At 58.9% G+C, this 16,532-nt stretch overlaps 1 protein-coding gene across 2 annotated transcripts; it reads left to right on the top strand.

Moving 5' to 3' along the window:
* Positions 1-5,613: 5,613 nt before the first annotated feature.
* On the top strand, positions 5,614-16,436 carry FAM163A (family with sequence similarity 163 member A). 2 transcript variants are annotated; one of them, XM_080601607.1, is made up of 4 exons: positions 5,614-6,026; positions 12,758-12,854; positions 12,944-13,058; positions 13,725-16,436. In XM_080601607.1, the coding sequence occupies exons 3-4, from the start codon at positions 12,966-12,968 to the stop codon at positions 14,124-14,126; spliced, it is 495 nt and encodes a 164-aa protein (XP_080457733.1). In that variant the 5' UTR covers positions 5,614-6,026; positions 12,758-12,854; positions 12,944-12,965; the 3' UTR covers positions 14,127-16,436. The 2 variants fall into 2 exon arrangements, with proteins under 2 accessions (XP_080457733.1, XP_080457734.1); XM_080601608.1 differs by lacking the exon at positions 5,614-6,026 and adding an exon at positions 6,040-8,733.
* The last annotated feature ends 96 nt before the right edge of the window (positions 16,437-16,532 follow it).

Below are 16,532 nucleotides of genomic sequence, written 5' to 3' on the forward strand. Positions count from 1 at the left end.
AATCCCACGGGCACGGCTCGCATGGCCTCTGGCCGGGGCAGCCGTGTCTCCTCTTGTTCAGTAAGCAGCAGCGGAAATGAGGTCAGTTTGGGGAGATATCAGCTGTAATTGGGGTTGGGGGACACAAATGGTGTTCTGGAGAAGGGGACGTGGACACTGAGAGCTTACATCTGTGCGGGACGAGAGCAGGCAAGTTCGTGGGAAGAAGCCAGCAAGCACTGAGCAGGATGAAGACATTCCCTGTGGCCTGAGAGCTCCCTCGTCTGCCAAGTTTCGGAGGTAGGGAGCATGTTCTGGGCTATCACCGCTGCATGTCGCCCTTTTTTCATGCTCAGGTTATCTGCAGGAGGCAGGCTATAGGGTTTTGCTGCAATCCCATGTATCTTTTCTGATGCTCTTAACTGGTCAGTGTATCTATATGCTTTTTCTATGCATTTTGGCCATTCATGCCTTGTCTGCGAGCACTGTGGTTTCTCTGCTCCCAGAACAGCTCGGGTCATGTCCCTCATGCCTGGCTAGTCCCTGTTTGTACATTTGTTGTTTAAGGGAGTGGAAAAAAAGCCGCTTGTTTCAGGGACTGGAGCACGATGCTGTGCCTGCATCCCTGCTCCCAGGGCGTGCGTGGGTTGTGGCTTCGGGGTGAACCTGAGCGAGCTGCTAAGTCTGGGGGGACCCAAGCCCGCAGACCTGTCCGAGGAAAAGGAGGGGAGGTGTTCTGAGCTGTGGCTAACCCTGTCCCTGCGGGGCTCAGGACTGCCCAGCACGGGTACCCCCATCCCAAGGTGTGCCCACAAAGGGCTCCAGCTCTCAGGATGGGGCCGCTTTGCTCTCCTTGCCCCCAGCTTCCCCCTAGCTAAGGGGCGGTCATGCTGCTGGCAGCGATTATTGATGGGCAGTCCCCAGGGCAGAGGACCGAGATGTTTAGAGGAAATTAAAAATTGAAAAGCGGCGCAGCTCTGCCGCCCTCCTAAAAGCCGGGGTTAAGCAGGGCACAGCGAGGTGTGTGCTGCGGGGACACGCTAATGGATGGGGGCATTGCACGGGGTCCTGGCTTGTGGCCACAGGGGATGGCTCATCCCCCCCGGGAGAGGGCACAGGGGGCCAAATTGGGGTGCTGGGAACGTGGGGTCTTCTTGGCCGAGCCCCCAGGTGTGGAGATGACCCCAGACCTGGACCAGCTCCAGAGGGAGGCAAGAGGCAGGGAGGTGGTTTTGTGTGGGCTGCGGAAGAGTTTCTCGCCGTGTCTGCGAGCAGCAGTGGTAAATGGGAGCTTTGAGTTTTAAACGGGCTGTCAGGAAGCATTTGGCTGTCGGGGAGGAGGCTGGAAACGACAGCTGAACAAAGTGCTGCGGCGCCGGCTGAGCGCCCGCGTCCTGCTGCTGGGGCAGCCAAGCTGCCCGGTGCCACCGCCTCCCTGCCGCTGCCGTCCCGTTTTCCACCTCGATGCTTCAGCCCATCCGCTCCCTTCTGCACCCTCGGGTCGATCCATGCTTTACAAAGTGGGGTTTGATCCAGCGAGTCATTCGGGCTTTAAAAAAAAAAAGTGTTTCTGACACCAAAACCTTTCTTCTTTTATTTTTAGATTCGTTTTTTTCAGATGGAAATGGAATCTTTGGTTCAGGGAGGGTAAAACTGCACTCAGCCCTGCATCAGATTGCTTCACTTGACCCACGAGTAAATGCTTTTCTTTCCTCTGACCTGGAAGGATTTCTTTTTCTTTCCATTTAGCAAGAAAAAGGGAGAAGCAAATTCTCAGCACAGGTCACTGCAAAACAAGGTCTGGAGCCAGAGCTGCCTTTTCAGCCCCAGCGCCGTGTTGAAACCCATCAGTGCTCCCGAGCGAACGCAGCAGTCCCTGCGGGGGCTCCCTGTGCAGCAAGAAGCCCCTTTTGCCCCACACGTGGCCAGGAGCAAGCAGCTGCAGGGCTGAGCAGGGGCAGCTTTGGGGTGAGCAGCGGTGGGGATGGTGCTTGGGCTCTGATGGCTTTTTGGAGGGTGATTTTTGCAGCTTCCCGCTTGTGGTTTGTGCAAGTTAAGTGCACTTAATCGCTGCCAAAGCCCCTTTGGGTTCGGTTTGGTGCTGGGATCTCTCTGCTTGTGGGAAGGAGTGTGAAAGAGGTTTGGAGAGCAGAGGAGGAAGGGGGGGTCCCAGCGCTTGCGCCCGGGGCGAGCGGCGTGCGTGCGTGCCTGCGTGCGCGCTGCTCTTCCCACCCGTCCTGCTGCCAGGAGGTTTCTTTTCTGGTTCAGCTCTTTCAAGGCAGAAGCTGATTGCGGAGGGGTTGCGATCTCACTTGTGCTTTTAATCCCACTGCTGTCAAGCTCCATTAGGAGGTTCGGCATCAGCTCGCTACCTCTGGGGCCGGGCCGCCGCTGCCCAGCCTGAAATGAGGCCAAGGCTGGGCTCCACGGGAGGAAGGGATGGGATGGAAGCTCGGGGCAGCTCCGTGCACCGCAGCGGGAGGGCTGCAGGACCCCCACGGGCAGGGGGTCACAACCAGGGGCTGGGCATCCTCACCCGATTCCCTGCAGAGAGACCGAGCCCTAAGTGCACCCGGGGGCCGGCCGAGGGTGATGCCAGCCACGGCTCTGCTGAGTTGATTGCGGCCAGAGTGTGGCTCTGAAATGTTTCTTTGCAGCTGGGAAAGGGAGAGCCCTGCTCCAAAAAGGCCTTCCTGGGGCTGCAGTGGTGGCTCTCAGCTCTCCGCTGGGATTTAGGGATGCTGCTGCCCATGGGGTCGGGTTGGCGCCTCTGCATCCCCTCTTTGGTGGCTCCTGAGCTTGGCCATTGGTGACCGCAGCAGGGGCTCTGTCCCCAGTACAGCGCAGGTGTTCCCAGTTGTACTGGTTAGAGCTGGATGGAAGGAGTTAACCTTGCCACATGTGCCGCTGGTCCCCACGGGCGGCTTTTCCCCGCTAACCCAATCCTGCAGCCGTGATCGATGCCGCGGCCGTGCCACGCGGGGCTGCGGCTTGGCAGGCGGGGACGATCGATGCCACTGCGCGGCGCTGCCCAAGGAAGTCCCCAGGCGGAGCAGGGCAAAGCCCCCCCAGGGTTCTTCCTTCGCTGCAGTGCCAGGGGTGGCACGGAGCCCAGCGTGGCTCAGCCCCAAAAGGATCCCCCCGTGTGTCCCAGCAGCCACCGTCACAGCACCAGGAGAGGAAAAGACGGGGCCGGGGGGGGACACCTGAGCAGAGGACAGCTTTGGGAGCAAGGGGGCAAGCAGCAGTGGTGCAGATAGGATGCAACGGGCAGCAGGAGGAAGGCATGGAGGTGTTTGTGGATCTGGCTTCGTGCTGCCGCATCGAGCCGCGCTCGGCCGGCGCAGCGCTTCCTTCCAGCGGCCGGAAAAAGCTGCTCGTCCTCATCAAATATTTAGGCTTCGTGTTCAGCGCAGGGAGAGAGGGAAGGTGCGTTTGGGAGCAGTGCTGCACCTAACATTGATCGGGGCAGCGGCCTTGCTTCTCCCGCAGGGCTGGAGAAAATCCTGCTTGGAGTGAAAACGAACGCTGTTATTTTTATGTGTTTTAATTTCTTGAAGTTTTCCACAGCCCCAGCCAAGCCCAAGCCATCCCGAGGAGGAGGAGACGGACACACAGGGGCTGATGGGCAAAGGTTTCTGGGGGAGTGCGATGGGTTAATGCTACGCGGCTGCCTAATTGCATGGAGAAGCTGCAAACCCCCACCCGGGGAGAGGAGGGGGAATATCCATTGGTCTCTGGCTGTAAAACACACAAGGGCTCCTCTTTAATGTCATTTATCTGCGTTTGGGAAGGAGACAGCATAACTCTGGCCTAACGACGTTACTCCCAGCTCCTTCTGCCTCTCCATCACTCCCGCGGCGGGCGGCCCTGGGGCGAGCTCCCAGGGGTTGGATGCGGTGGAGAAGGATCCTCGCTTTGGGAGCACGACCTCCCTTTATCAGTTCCCAAGGGGAAAAAACAAACAAACAAATATATATATGCATCATTAAGGCGATGGCAGGTCTCCCCTCCAGCCCACGGCTTGGGAGCGCTGGGCACATCCCTGGCCCTGATAACGGGGGGGCCGGGCAGCTCCGAGCACCCCTCGCGCCCAGGGCCGGGCTCGTTTCCAGTGCTTGCGCAGGCGAACGCAGCGGCAGGGCAGCGAGGTGTGCGATGAGCGAGGCGCAGCTGGCAGGGTCGCGCTGCCCAGGGGAACGCTGTGCTTTGGCTCCCAGCTCCTCGGGGAGCGGGGCCGGCTGCCTGGAAGGGGAGAAGGGGCAGCGAGCATCGTACTGGGGTGCTGCAAGCAGTCCCTGGCCTGTTCCCAACCCCATAAGTGGCCCACGGTGTCCCCTCGGGGTGCTCGTACCCCCCTGGCTGTCTTGGGGGCTTCATGGTGGGCAGGAGCAGGCTGGGGACGGCGTTGTGCACCGTCAGGCTTTTTCTGAGTGACGCTGCTCTGCTAAAAACCTACCTAAGAGCAAAACTCCAAGTGGAAGAGAATAAATCCCAATGGCAGCAGCTGGGGGTTCAGCTCCCCAGCATCCTTGGGCATCAGTGTTTTGGGACACGTGCTGGGCAGGAGGGGAGTTGTTCACGTGAAATCTTTTCCAGCAGCAGGGAGAAGGAATCTTACAAACCTCCCCCAGGCTTTCTGGGCTGACATGAATTGAGTTGCGAGACTCACGAGCTTGAAAGGCGATTGCATGCATGAGCACTGCGTGTCGGAGGGTGAGATTTCGGCAGGTTTCTGACCCCTGCATCGCGCGGGGTCTGGAGGCAGCGGAAACGGAGGTGCCAGCGAGGCAGCGATGATGCCTCAGGGGCGATTTCTGGGTCACGAGAAGCTTTGTGTTTCCTTTTCCACCCCCGGGAGAAAAAAAGAAAAAAAAAGAAAAGAAATAAGAAGTGTCCTGGCTCAAGCTGCTGTTATGTTTACCGGTGGTACTAACCCCGATCCGTGTCCTTTATGTAAAACCCCGCCGACTGGAACCAACAACTTTGTTCCCCATTTCCTTCCCTGCTGTGGAGCATCTGGTGCCCCCATTCCCGAGCTTTTCTTGGCAGCCACAAAGGCGTGAATCCCACCTTTTGTGTTCTGTCTTTTCCCGCTGCTTTAAAAAATAATGAAACGGCGATGGGCGACACGCTGCCGGCAGCAAAAGTCCGGCAGGCTGATGTTGCTGCTCGCCAGAGCAGCGCTGGCGTGTGTTTGTTTCATTGGGATCTTCGGCATCCCGTGTGCTTTGGGATGGAGCTGAGGGTGGTGGCGGGGGGCAATTTTGCTGGGGGGCTTCACCACTGCTCCGTGCATCCCTCCTGGGGCTTTGCAATCTCAGCCCGGTGTTGGCCAAGCAAACCCCAGTCCTAAAGAAACTTCTCCACGTCCGTCCGAGGACAGCCTGGGTGTTAACCTGGGTTACAAAAGGGGGAACGGAGGCAGGGTTTGTCTGCCCCTGACCGCAGTCTGGGGGTGCTGGGGGCTCCAAAGCTCTGAGTGGGGGCCTTACGGATCGCTCCGTGCGGGTGTGTTTGTGTCCCTTGGGTGCTTGCACGCAGCATCGGTGCGGGCTGAACGCTGGCTCTGCTTGGCCAGCAATCGCTGGGGAGGGGTGGGGGGGAATTCATTAGGAAAAAACACGGGGTGGGCTCGTGGAGGGGGATTTTATTTTGTCAATACAGGACGGGTTCAGCATCCTGAGGGAACGCCCGGGGGACTTTGGGGCGCTCATGGAGAGGAATTTGGAGGGGTGGGGGGGGGGGGGGGGGGTGCGGCAGGCTGAGTGGGGACACCCGTGGTCTGCCGGGGGGGGGATCCCGGCTTGGGGCGAGGGGCGGCGGGGCCGGGGCCGGGGCCGGGGGCGGTGCGGGGCCGGGGGCGGCTCCGTCCAGCGGCAAACTCCTCCCCGCCGCCCCCCCCGGCTGCCCGCGCCTCCCGGCTTCGGTGCTGCTGCCGCTGCTCGTCCTCCTCCTCTTCATCACCATCTTCATCCTCTGCCGGTGCTCCCCTTCCTCCCCGCGCCCCGCTGGTGCTGCCCTCCTGTCCCCCCGCCGGCTCCCAGGTAAGGCTCGGGGATTTGGGGGAAAAGAAAAAAAAAGGGGATTGGGTAAAATAGGGTTGGGAAAAAGGGGTCGGGGGAATCCGTGGGTAAGGGAGGCTGGGCAGGGGGTGCTGGGCAGGCTGCAGCCTCATCCGGGCGAAGCGCCGGGGCTGCGGTTTGTTTCCTTGGGGTCCCGGTGCCCAACTTTGTGTCTAGCCAGGTGCGCACCCAAAGGCACCCGTAACTCGTTGGGGCCACCCGAGGGTGGGGTGAGCTCGCCCCGCTCTGCTGCTGAAGCCGCGCTTCTCGGGGTGAAGTCTGGGAAGCGTCGAGGCCGGGAATCGTGCCCCGACGGCCCCCGGCCTCGCCACCGAGCCTCCGCGCGGAAATGATGGCTGCCTTCGGCCGAGTGAGGGAAACCAAACGCTTTTGTTTCGTCCGAAGGATCTCTGCTTTATCTCTCGCCGAGCCTCGGTAATTAGAGGAGACCGGCGCTCGAGTTAGTGGTCTGGCTTTTGTTGTCTCTTAAGGTTATCCTGGAGGATTGTATTCCCTGGAAAAGGGCATGTGGAAACAGTTAGTGTTTTCAGCTGGATTTCGTTGGCGTGCTATTGATCCTCTCTACAGCAGAGAGGGTTTCTGATGTGCCGTGGAATATTCCACCCGACGGAGAGTTGTGTTACCAGCTCTCTGGGTTTTTGCCCCCAGCCTTGCCCCTTGCTCCTCCGAGCCATGGAGCTCCCAACGTGGAGCTGTTTCCGGGGCACCAGCTGCATTTGGGCTGCTCGTTAGCATTTAACGTCCTCCTGGTGGGGTCCGGTGGGCTCTGAGCTGGGCTTTCAGAGCAGATTAATTCCTCTCAGAGGGCTTTCACCTGTTGACCAGCCAAGAAGCAGGCTGCTCTTCCCAGTGGGGCGATGAGCATCGGATGATGGCGAGCTTGTCCCCACCAGGTACGGGTTTCAGCCCTGTCATCGGGGCTGTCATCACTGTTCTGCTCCAGGCTGAAAGATCCCAGATGGAGCAGGAATCAGGTGCAGGAGGTTTTCCACTCAGCAAACCCTGCTCCCTGGAGAAACGCAGAGCATCCTCCAGCCGTTCGCTATGAGTGCGCTTTGGGTGCGGTGGCACGGCGCTCCCGGAGGGGACGAGCGGGGCGCAGCTGAAGGCTGGGAAATCACTTTGTGCCCAAACCCGGGAGCAGAGGGTCCCAGTGGCATCATGTGGCTCCTCCACTAAGGGATTGCTTTTTGGGGTCTGGCTGCTCCATTTCAGCTGTGGCCACCCGTGAACTGAACCAGGATGGAGGGCAGGGGTAGGAAAAGCCAAGCAGTGATTTCTAGAAAGGGAGAAGCTCCTTGCCCGCTGCCTCCAGCTGAGCTTAGCCACAGGCAGGAGCAGAAATACAAGTGCTGCTCCCTTCGTGGGGTCTGCTCTGTGGCCGTGCCTAAACCCCAGGAGCCCCCTGGGCAAGCAGAAACAAGCCGGTCCCTGCCCCGGCTGCCTCCTCTTCCTCTCCAGCCTGCATCCCCCCCGAGCCCAGCCGCCCCACACTGCCTTCCCACCGAGATGAAATATTTATCGAGGCTCTGTTACCCGTGTTTTCCTGAAAGCGCGTTTCACACTTTGTTTGCTGACAGTGCTAAGAGGCTCCATGCCACGTTTCCCTCGGTGCCGCGTGTGACATTGCGTGTGCGACCGGCCGGGCAGCGAGGGCTGGGTGAGGATGGAGGAGCCCGTGCCCCACCGCAAGCTAAATCAACCTGAAAACAAAACAGCTGCTCTGAAATCCAGCAGATGACAAGGGGTTTTGCTCTGCAAAGCTGGCTCACACTTGGCTGCTTTACATCTCCTCGCCCTGCTGGCACGTGGTGGCTGAAAGGAGCGGGTGGTCCTGAGAAGCAGCCGTGGATGGGGTTTTCTCAATGCTTTATGGAAAAGGGGCTCTGGGAGTGCTCCTGGAGTGATTCTGCTGGGATTTAGCCCAGGAGAGCAGGGCTGGGGCTGGGCACCATGACCTGGCTTCGGCCTGGAGCAGTGCTGGGCGCTGGTGGCAATTGGCAGGGCACTGCCGGGGCACCAGCACCCTGGCAGGGCAGCGTGGTTCTGGCTGGCTCCCCACCAATTTGGACTGTTCTTGGTGTGACCACCGTTAAGGGTGTCACCAAATCTCATTTTTGAATTTTTCCCCTAAAGAAAGCAAGGGGAGAGGACATGGGTCCTGAACACCAGGACCCGTCAGGGACTGGTCTGAGGATGGTGGGCACCCAGCTCACCCCAAGCTCCCGGCTGGTCCTGGTTTCTCCCTGGACCACAGCATCCCCCATGGTGGGTAGGAGGAAGAGGAAAACTGAGACTTTTCTGGGTCTTTTGGGATCCTGACCATGTTGCCACTGCTCCAGGGACGGCACCCAGCCCCACCGCAGCGCCGCTCTGTCTGCCCATGCTTTTTGGGAGGAAAAGGTCCGCGGAGCGCTCCCGGCTGTAGTACTGCTGCACGTGGGAGGCTCCTCTCTCTGTATTGCTCAGTGAATGTGATTAGGCTTTAATGAGTCATTAAAATAAATATCTGTTTATACTCCCAGCGAAGACGCCGGGGGGATGCTGGCAGCCGGAGCAGCAGGTCTTGCATCATGCGCAGGAAGAGGCTGCGCTCCCCCGTCAGCCCCCTCCTGCATCCCTTTTCCATGGAAAAGGGACTTCCGCGGAGCACCCTTCAGACCCGCAGGTACTGCAGGAGTGGGGTTACAACTGCAACTGTTCCTAGGGCGTATTTTTGGGGAGGAGCAGTGGAATGAGGGTTATCTGCTCCCTGATGCTGCAAGGCACCCGCCTGGCTAGGCAAAGGCAGAGGTGTAGCCAGCCCATTTGGCTCCAGGTTCCTTAAAGCTGCTGACGACTTACAGACATGCCCACGATGGGTGGGCAGCAGGGAAAGATCACAAATCCCCCCATCGGGGCCTCTGAATCCCCTGCTTGGAGGCAAATTCCCTGCAGACCCCGTGTCTCCTGGCAGGGATGCGTCGGCCACAGAGCTCCCATTCCTTCTCCCTGCCTGGCTGCTGAATGCTCGTTACCCCTTAACGATGTCTTTGCTAATTGAATCCCAGCCTCAGCACTCACTGGCTCCCTGGCACGCTTGCAGGTGCCTGGGGATGTGGGGATGTGTCCCCTGCGTGTCCCCAGGAGCGGCACCATCCGTGCTCCAAAAACACACCGTTGCCTTTCCTCTCTGCCCTGTAGGATGCACGGTCACTGTCCCTGGGGGCTGAGCAGGAGAATTTATTTATTTTTATAGCAAATCAAATCAATTGGGTGACTTCAAGCCACAGCAGACCCGACTGGGGCAGCGCTGCCCGGGGGCTGAAGCTGTTGGCTTTGCAAAAGCTCAGTGAGAGCATTCCCCTGGGGCTTAGCTTGCAGGAGCAGAGCCGGCAGCTGCAAGGAAAGGTTTTGCCTAAGTTGTGTTTCGTGCATCGGGCTGCGTGTTTCACGGTGTGGTGAGGCTGAGCAGATCTGGCTGGAAATTGGGTGGCTGGCATGGGGTTTTCATGGGAGTGATGGGAACAAGGTGGAAAGGGTGAGAGCACTGGTGTCCAGGGCAAGGAAGGAGCTGGCAAGGTGTTTTTCAGAGCCTGGAGGTGAGGCTGTCACAGAGGTAGCTTAAAACAAGCCAGTGGGAAATTGGCTTAATGCAAAAACAAACAAACAAACAAACAAAAAAACACCTTCATGGGAGCTGGCTGCTGTGCTCACTCAGATCCTGCTGGGGCTGGTCCGCCGGGATGCTCAGCACCGTGACCCTGCCGGGATTGATCCTCCTCGTTCAATTCACGCCCGGGATGAAGACGGATTCGGTGTCGCTAAGTCCGCTAATGGGATTAGCCCCGCAGCACGCTCGCTCCTTTGGTGGAAGTGGCAAGAAAATCGAATTGGGGAGCAGAGCAGATTGTATCGGCACGGGGTGTGCCCGCAGCCCCGGGGATCGAGCGGAGGTCTCCGTCCCTTATCCTGGCCTTGCAGCCCCGGTTAATTTCTTTTTTACTAATTTTTTGTGGTTGTGTTTTTTTGTTTGCTTGCTTGTTTTTTGCAATTGATGCATGCAAACGTGTACTCTACTTTTGCTCCGGAAGTTGTTCCCTTTCCACCAAAATGCAGGGAAATTTGGAAACAGCCCCCCCCCAGACGCCGGTGGGCCCCCATAACCACAAGGCACCTTGCATCCCCGAAGCCCCTCATATCCCTTCAAAAGCAAGGGGGGATGAGGCTAAGCAGGGTTAATTTCCCATACAACGCTTCTGGGGCAAACCCACATGGGTTGAGACACCACGGGGCACAGCACAAAAAACCCTCCTATTGGAAGTGGGTGTCCCAAACCCTTTCTGCTGGGAAAACTCTTCTCGCTGCCCTCCGCAGCAGCCTGGAATCAGAGTTTTCCCGACCATGCTGTGATGGGGTTGCAGATGCCATGCCCAGATCCCTCCCTATTTCTGAATTAGGGATGGCTGCAGCCAAAAATCCAATTGAAATGCTCCTGTCTGGGCTGGGGCCATCCGTGGACGGAGCGGGAGAGGGGGGCTCTTTTATTTGGGTTTCTTTCTGCCCTTACCTGCAGCCCTGCAGTGCAAAGCCCCGGCTTGGCTCTGCGGGTGCTTGGCCCAAACGAGGCAAAAAAACTTGACCCAAAAGAGGCCAGGAGCTGCCCTCTGCTCTGCTTGGAGGCGGCAGCCCCTGCTGCTGTTTTGTTCCAATTAGGCCTGTTAGAGGATTCTGGTAAGGCAGCGGCTGGGCTAATTTACCAGGCAGACATCTCATTGAATTAGCCCCGCGCTGCAGAGCGAAGCCGGGGGAGCAGAGCCGGGCTGGGGCCGCGCCGGCGCTTTGCCGACAGCACCCTGCCTCGCTCGGGGCTGGGGGCACCAGGACAGAGCCCCGAATCTGTGCGCGGCGTCCTGCAGAGCAAACCCCTGGCCGGCTGCTTTATGGGCACGGGAGCCGGAGCCTCGCCTCCCAGCTGCGCGCGTCTGACGTGGGCGGCATGGCAGGGGAATAAATATAGAAGCCGCTCGCTTCCAGAGTCGCTTTCCAGGCCGTAACTTTGCGCTGCCACGCGGCATCAATTAAAGGAAATGTATCTCTGCGCCAAGCGGTCTGCGTGCACGCCCGGAGGAGCTGGATGCGGCCGCTCCGGGCGTTGTGTCCCCGCTGGGGATGGGGGGACGCCACCCGCTGCAGCTCCGCTTGTCACCGGGACGCGGGGTGGTGCAGCCCCAAGGAGGGGAACCTCCTAATGCTGATAGAGATATTGCTTTAATTGAGCTGTGGCTTAGGTGCTGGTGGGTCCTGATGCCCACCCTGGGGGATGAAGCCCTTTCTGAGCCGCCCAGGCTCTCCTCTGGCTCATGTGGGGAAGCTGGGCTCACGCCGGGGGCGTGGAGAGCTTGGGGACCCTTCCCCTGTCCCCACGGCGCGGTGGGGCAGCAGATGCCCCATCCCTGGGGCCCGTCCCTCCCTGCTGGAGCTGCTCCCCGCGGCTGCCCGCTCGCTCCAGACCTGGGACTAATCGGACGCTGCCCTCGGAGCTCTAAATCAAATCACGGCTCCCACGAAATGAAGTTTTCTGGATGCGGGCGGCCGCCTGCAGCATCCATCACCGCCCGGCTCGCTGCGCGCTCCCTCCCGGGGGCTGCCAGAGGTCAGCGTTTGCCTTTCCCAGCCAAACCACTGTCGTCTCCTCCCTCCTAATGGAGCTGCCTCGGGATGTGATAACACCACCAGGCGCTGTCCCATGTCCCCAAGCTGTCCCTGCTGCCCCCAGCTCCTGGCAGCACCTCAGGGTGCAGCTCGGTTGTAATGGCAGCGTGTCCGTCCCCGTTGTTAGCTCTGCTGACGGATGGTGCTATCGGCTGGCTTTTGGACGTATCGATTTCTTGGATTTTTTTGTTTTATTTTTCCCTGTTTCACATGTGAGAGCAGCTTGAGGAGGAAATTAAACACGAACCATCCTCTTGGCTTCGTATGGTGCCTTGCTGAGCGCTGGAAATCAATTTGCAGCAGGCTGGACCTGCCGGGGGTCGGTCTCCTGCAAACCCCACGGTGGGTGGCAGAGGCGTCACGTCCCTCCTTGGCTGTCCCCTGTCCCCTCCATGTGGTCCCTGGGGGGGCAAAGCCCGCAGGAGGACCTCGGCTGGCCCCTTCCAGGGCTCTGGTCCTAGCGATGCCCTTCCCAAAGCTCAGGCTGGGGCTCGGGGAGCAAGAATCAGGATGCGTGGAGGGATGGAGAGGGAGGGGAGATGGGGACGGTGCTGCCTGGGGCCGTGCTGCAGAGGAGCGGGGTCGGCAGGTCTCACCTCGAAGCTGCCACCCCCCTCCATCAGCTAGGGCCACGTGGGCAGCGGGTAATTAGATCTCCCCGGCTGGCTCTGGGGCCCTATCAATTAGGGGCTGCGGGGCCGCTGACGAAGTGCGGCTGCGCCAGCCCTGCCCACGCTTCCCCAAAGCCACTGCATCGCCCGAGGCACGGGATGGCCCAGCAGGGCTTCCTGGGTGCAACTCACTTATTTGGGCTGAAATCGCAGATTTTGGAGCATCCTTTCCTAGCCCAGTGGGTTGGTCTTCCCCATTTTTGCAGAACCCTGCTGTTCTCCCTGTAGAAGTGAATTATTTTACCATGGTGCTGGGGACGGACCGAAGAAGACAGCGGGCAGGGGGACAAGCTGACGGCACCTTTTTCTCCTTTTCCCCCCACCCAGGGCCACAGGCGTCTCCCTGGGGCCATGCGGAGCTGCCAGTCCCGGCCGGCCACCCCGGGGCCGGCGTGACTACGAGGCTCGGCCACCGCTTTCCTGGGTAAGTGGCCCCCGGGTGGCGGGGGGACGCGATGCCTGTCCCCGTGTCCTTGTAGCCCCCAAGACCCATGGTCACATCTTGCCTTTCAGAGTTTGATGGAGAATCGGTCGGATGACAGCGGGAACTGTTGTTATCACCGGGGGAATCCTAGCGACGGTGATCCTACTGTGCATCATTGCCGTGCTCTGCTACTGTAGGCTACAGGTGAGCGCCGGGGGCGTCCCCGTCACACCGGGGCTGCGGGGATCCCAGCAGCATCGCTGGCACAGGAGGGGTCTGGGGGGCTTCTCCCTGGTGATGGGCAGGGAGCTGCAGCACCCCACCTCCCTGGGTGCTGCTGTTCCTCCTCCCAGCACAGGCTGCCTCCCCCAAGGCTTTTGAGGATCTGCAGCACTTGCTCATTCAGGTGTAGGCTTGGCTGGGTCTGCGATACCAGATGGAGAGCTTTTTTTTTTTTTTTTTTTCCCCATGTAAATTAGACGAGGAGGCTTTCAACAACGGCCGGCTACAACCTCCTGCTTTTTAAAAGTTAATGCAAAGTCTGCGCCATGCAGCAACGTGATGGGAAGCACAGCGGTTACTCGGGGGGTGGCATCCCAGAACACCTTCCCCATGCAAACCCCGCTGCCAGGGGAAAGGATGAGTCCCCCCCAGCTGCATCCTGCCACTCCTGCGTCACCACTTTTCCCACCTCTACTCTGTTTGTTTGTTTATAATTATTTTTATTTATTATCAGAGTCAAGGCTGGCCTTTCTTAAGTTGTGGCAGCCAAATGTGATGGATGAGGCTGAATTTCAGCCTCTCCCCGTTCCTTCCTCTCTAACTCATTGTGCCCGCGCTTTCTCATAAAGCCCTGTCCCTCTCCCGCAGTACTACTGCTGCAAGAAAGATGACTCCGATGAGGAAGAGGAGGAGGAGGAGGAGGAGGAAGAGGAAGAGCCCGACCTTCCCACGCACTCTCATCCCGGCACGTGTAACGCCTGCAACTCCCGCGTCGTGGATGGGCAGGGCAGCCCCACGCCCGTCCCCGAGCTCAACCAGCACGGGGCTCACCCCCGCTGCCCGACCTGCTCCCCCTACGGCTCCCCCTTTTACATACGGACCCCCGACATGGTGCGCAACGGGGGCGAGCGGGTCGCCTACGCGCCCGCCTGCTACAAGGAGATGGGGCCGCCCGTCAACCTGGCGGCCCTGCAGGGCTTCGCGCTGAGCCGGCACGGCGTCCTCCGCGAGAGCTTCCCCCCGCCGAGGGCCATCAGCACGGAGGTGTGACCCCCCCACAACGCGCCCCGCTTGAGGGATGGGGATTTTCGCCCCCCTGGCCGGGGGGGGGTCCGTGCAAGGGAGGAGCGCGGGACCCGTGCAGCCCTCCTGCTGAGCCGGCACGGCGAAGCTTTACGGGTAAGGGAGACATTGAAGGAGGATGTCGGGACGGCGGTCTCTGAACCCACAATAAGTGTAATTACTACTCTATCTCCTGAAGGGACTTGTCTAATGAGGGCTATGTACAGTACAAACGAACCTAATTACCCCAGGCTCCCCGGAGTCCCCACACAGCCACCCCGAGGGATGGAGAGGGGAGCCCCCGCAGCACGGGGCGATGTGAGGAAGGGGAGGCCAGGGCGCCGTGAGCACTTTGCTTCTGTGTTAGTGCCGAAAACAGGGCACCGGCTCCCGGCCATGTCAGTCTGCACACACGTGGAAGAAGTTACCGGAGAGGATTTGGATCGCCGCGAGGGGAGGCGAAGTCGCTTGCGAGACCCACGCAAATGGGCACAGGTAGATCCCTCTGCAGCCAAAACCCCACCTCTTCCACTCCTCACGAGCTTCCTTAGGAGCGGTTTTAGCTTGGGCCCATAAAGATATCAAGACTCTACTTACGAGGAGGTTTGCACCCCTAGGTAACTGCAGTTTGATCACCTTCAGCATCCAAAGCCCTGCCCAGACCCCCAGCCAAGCACAGCTGGTTTTAGGATGGCTTTTGCTCCCAAGAGCAGAGACTGCCGGTCAGGTCTCCTCCTGTACAAGGATCACAACCTCTAATGGAGCATGATTTCCAGGTGCTCGGGGTCTCCCCTCATTTACTTCTGGAAGAAGAGGCTGTAAGACCCGAGCCTGGGCTCGGTGGCTCCGCGGCTGCTAACGACAGCTCAGCCAGTGGCTCCGTCTGCAGAACGAACGTGGGAAAGTTCCTTCTTCCTCCATAAATCAAATTAGGTGAAAAATGACCAAAAGGACATCTCCATCGTTCACGGGCACTTCCCATAGCAACCAGCGCTCCCTGTTAATGGCAGGGGGAGGGATGCAGCCGGCCCAGCTCCCCCTGGCCGTGCGGATGCTGCTGGAAGCAGTAGCAGGAGCTGCTTGCCTTGCCTTTGCCATATCGGGCAGAACTGCTCAGAAATTGAAATGGTTTGGTTTGGGGATTTTTTGCACCTCCACAGTTTGGAAATTGGACTACCAGAAGGATTTGGATTGGTAATTCTTGACCTCCCCATTCAAGCACAGGTGAAGAAGGTCTCAGTATGGAGGCACGTGCTGCATCAGCCTCAGATGTCTTCGTTAGCAAGCAAAAGGCTAATTGACACGCTGGACCTGCTCATGGCTTGGCACCTCTGCTCATACTACCCAAAGAAAAGGAGCCAGGCGAATGCCAAATGTGATGACGGTCCTTGCAATCCAAACACCATGCCCCAGCCCGCATTTTACACAGCCTTTTGTGCAAACATTATGCACTGTCTCCTCCATCTCCGGACCAGAAAGACATTGCATTTCCATTATCCCCAGACTCAGTCTAGCTGCATCTCTTTTACAGTCTCCTTCCATTCTCCAAATAGCGAGAGCAGGTCTTCATGGCCTCTCACGTTAAGGGCAGGCAGGGGGAAGAAGAAAGTTAGCAGCAGCGAAGCTCCCTGGCTGATAGTCCCTGGCTCCCAACCAGTCCTCCTCCCCAGGAATATAGTCTCTAACTGTTTTTCTTGGCTAACCCGGTGAATCCTGTCCTTTCCTGCTAGAGCTCAGCTAGGTCTCCTTCCTGTTCGGAGCCATGTGAAGTTATCATCACAGCGCGACCCGAGGGCACGGCAGCTCCCGGCACCCAACTCTACCTCTTGGCGTGAAGCAAGGCTTCCTACCACGACCCAGTCTGGTTGGGAATAACACACCTTTTGTTAAAGGGCTTTGCTTCTGTGGTCACCCCTCTGGTGAGAGGAAGGCAACCATATCATCATCACCATCACATGCAAATGAAATGTGACCTGTCGCCAGCTAACAGGGTGCCACGGCTGGTGAGGCAGATCCCAAGTCGCCGGATGGCCAAGGCGAGGATTGTCCTTGCAGCCAGCACAAACCCCTGGCCTGGCGTGGCTGCAGATGGATGGGTGAGTCCGAAAGGGCAGGAGACACGGGAGATACAGCTGTGGGTTGTGAGGTTTGGGGAATGGTGGAGGAACAGCACAGGGTGGGGGCAGGGATCTCAGATTTTTTCCACTTCAGATTTCCCGTTATTATTCTCTGTCTTTGTTGCTGAGCTATGGGTCCAAACTCAATGTCAGAAATAAATGAGGACTTTGAAATACAAAACAGGAGTGATTGCTGTTCTTTGGCAGGCAACACAAAATGGGGTTCATCCAGTGCTGCCCTATAAGTGTCCTGGTGCAAGGATTTTTCCACCCCACT

Source organism: Anser brachyrhynchus (genome assembly GCF_964034855.1).
Source record: "Anser brachyrhynchus genome assembly, chromosome: 8".
In the NCBI taxonomy this organism is placed as follows: domain Eukaryota; kingdom Metazoa; phylum Chordata; class Aves; order Anseriformes; family Anatidae; genus Anser; species Anser brachyrhynchus.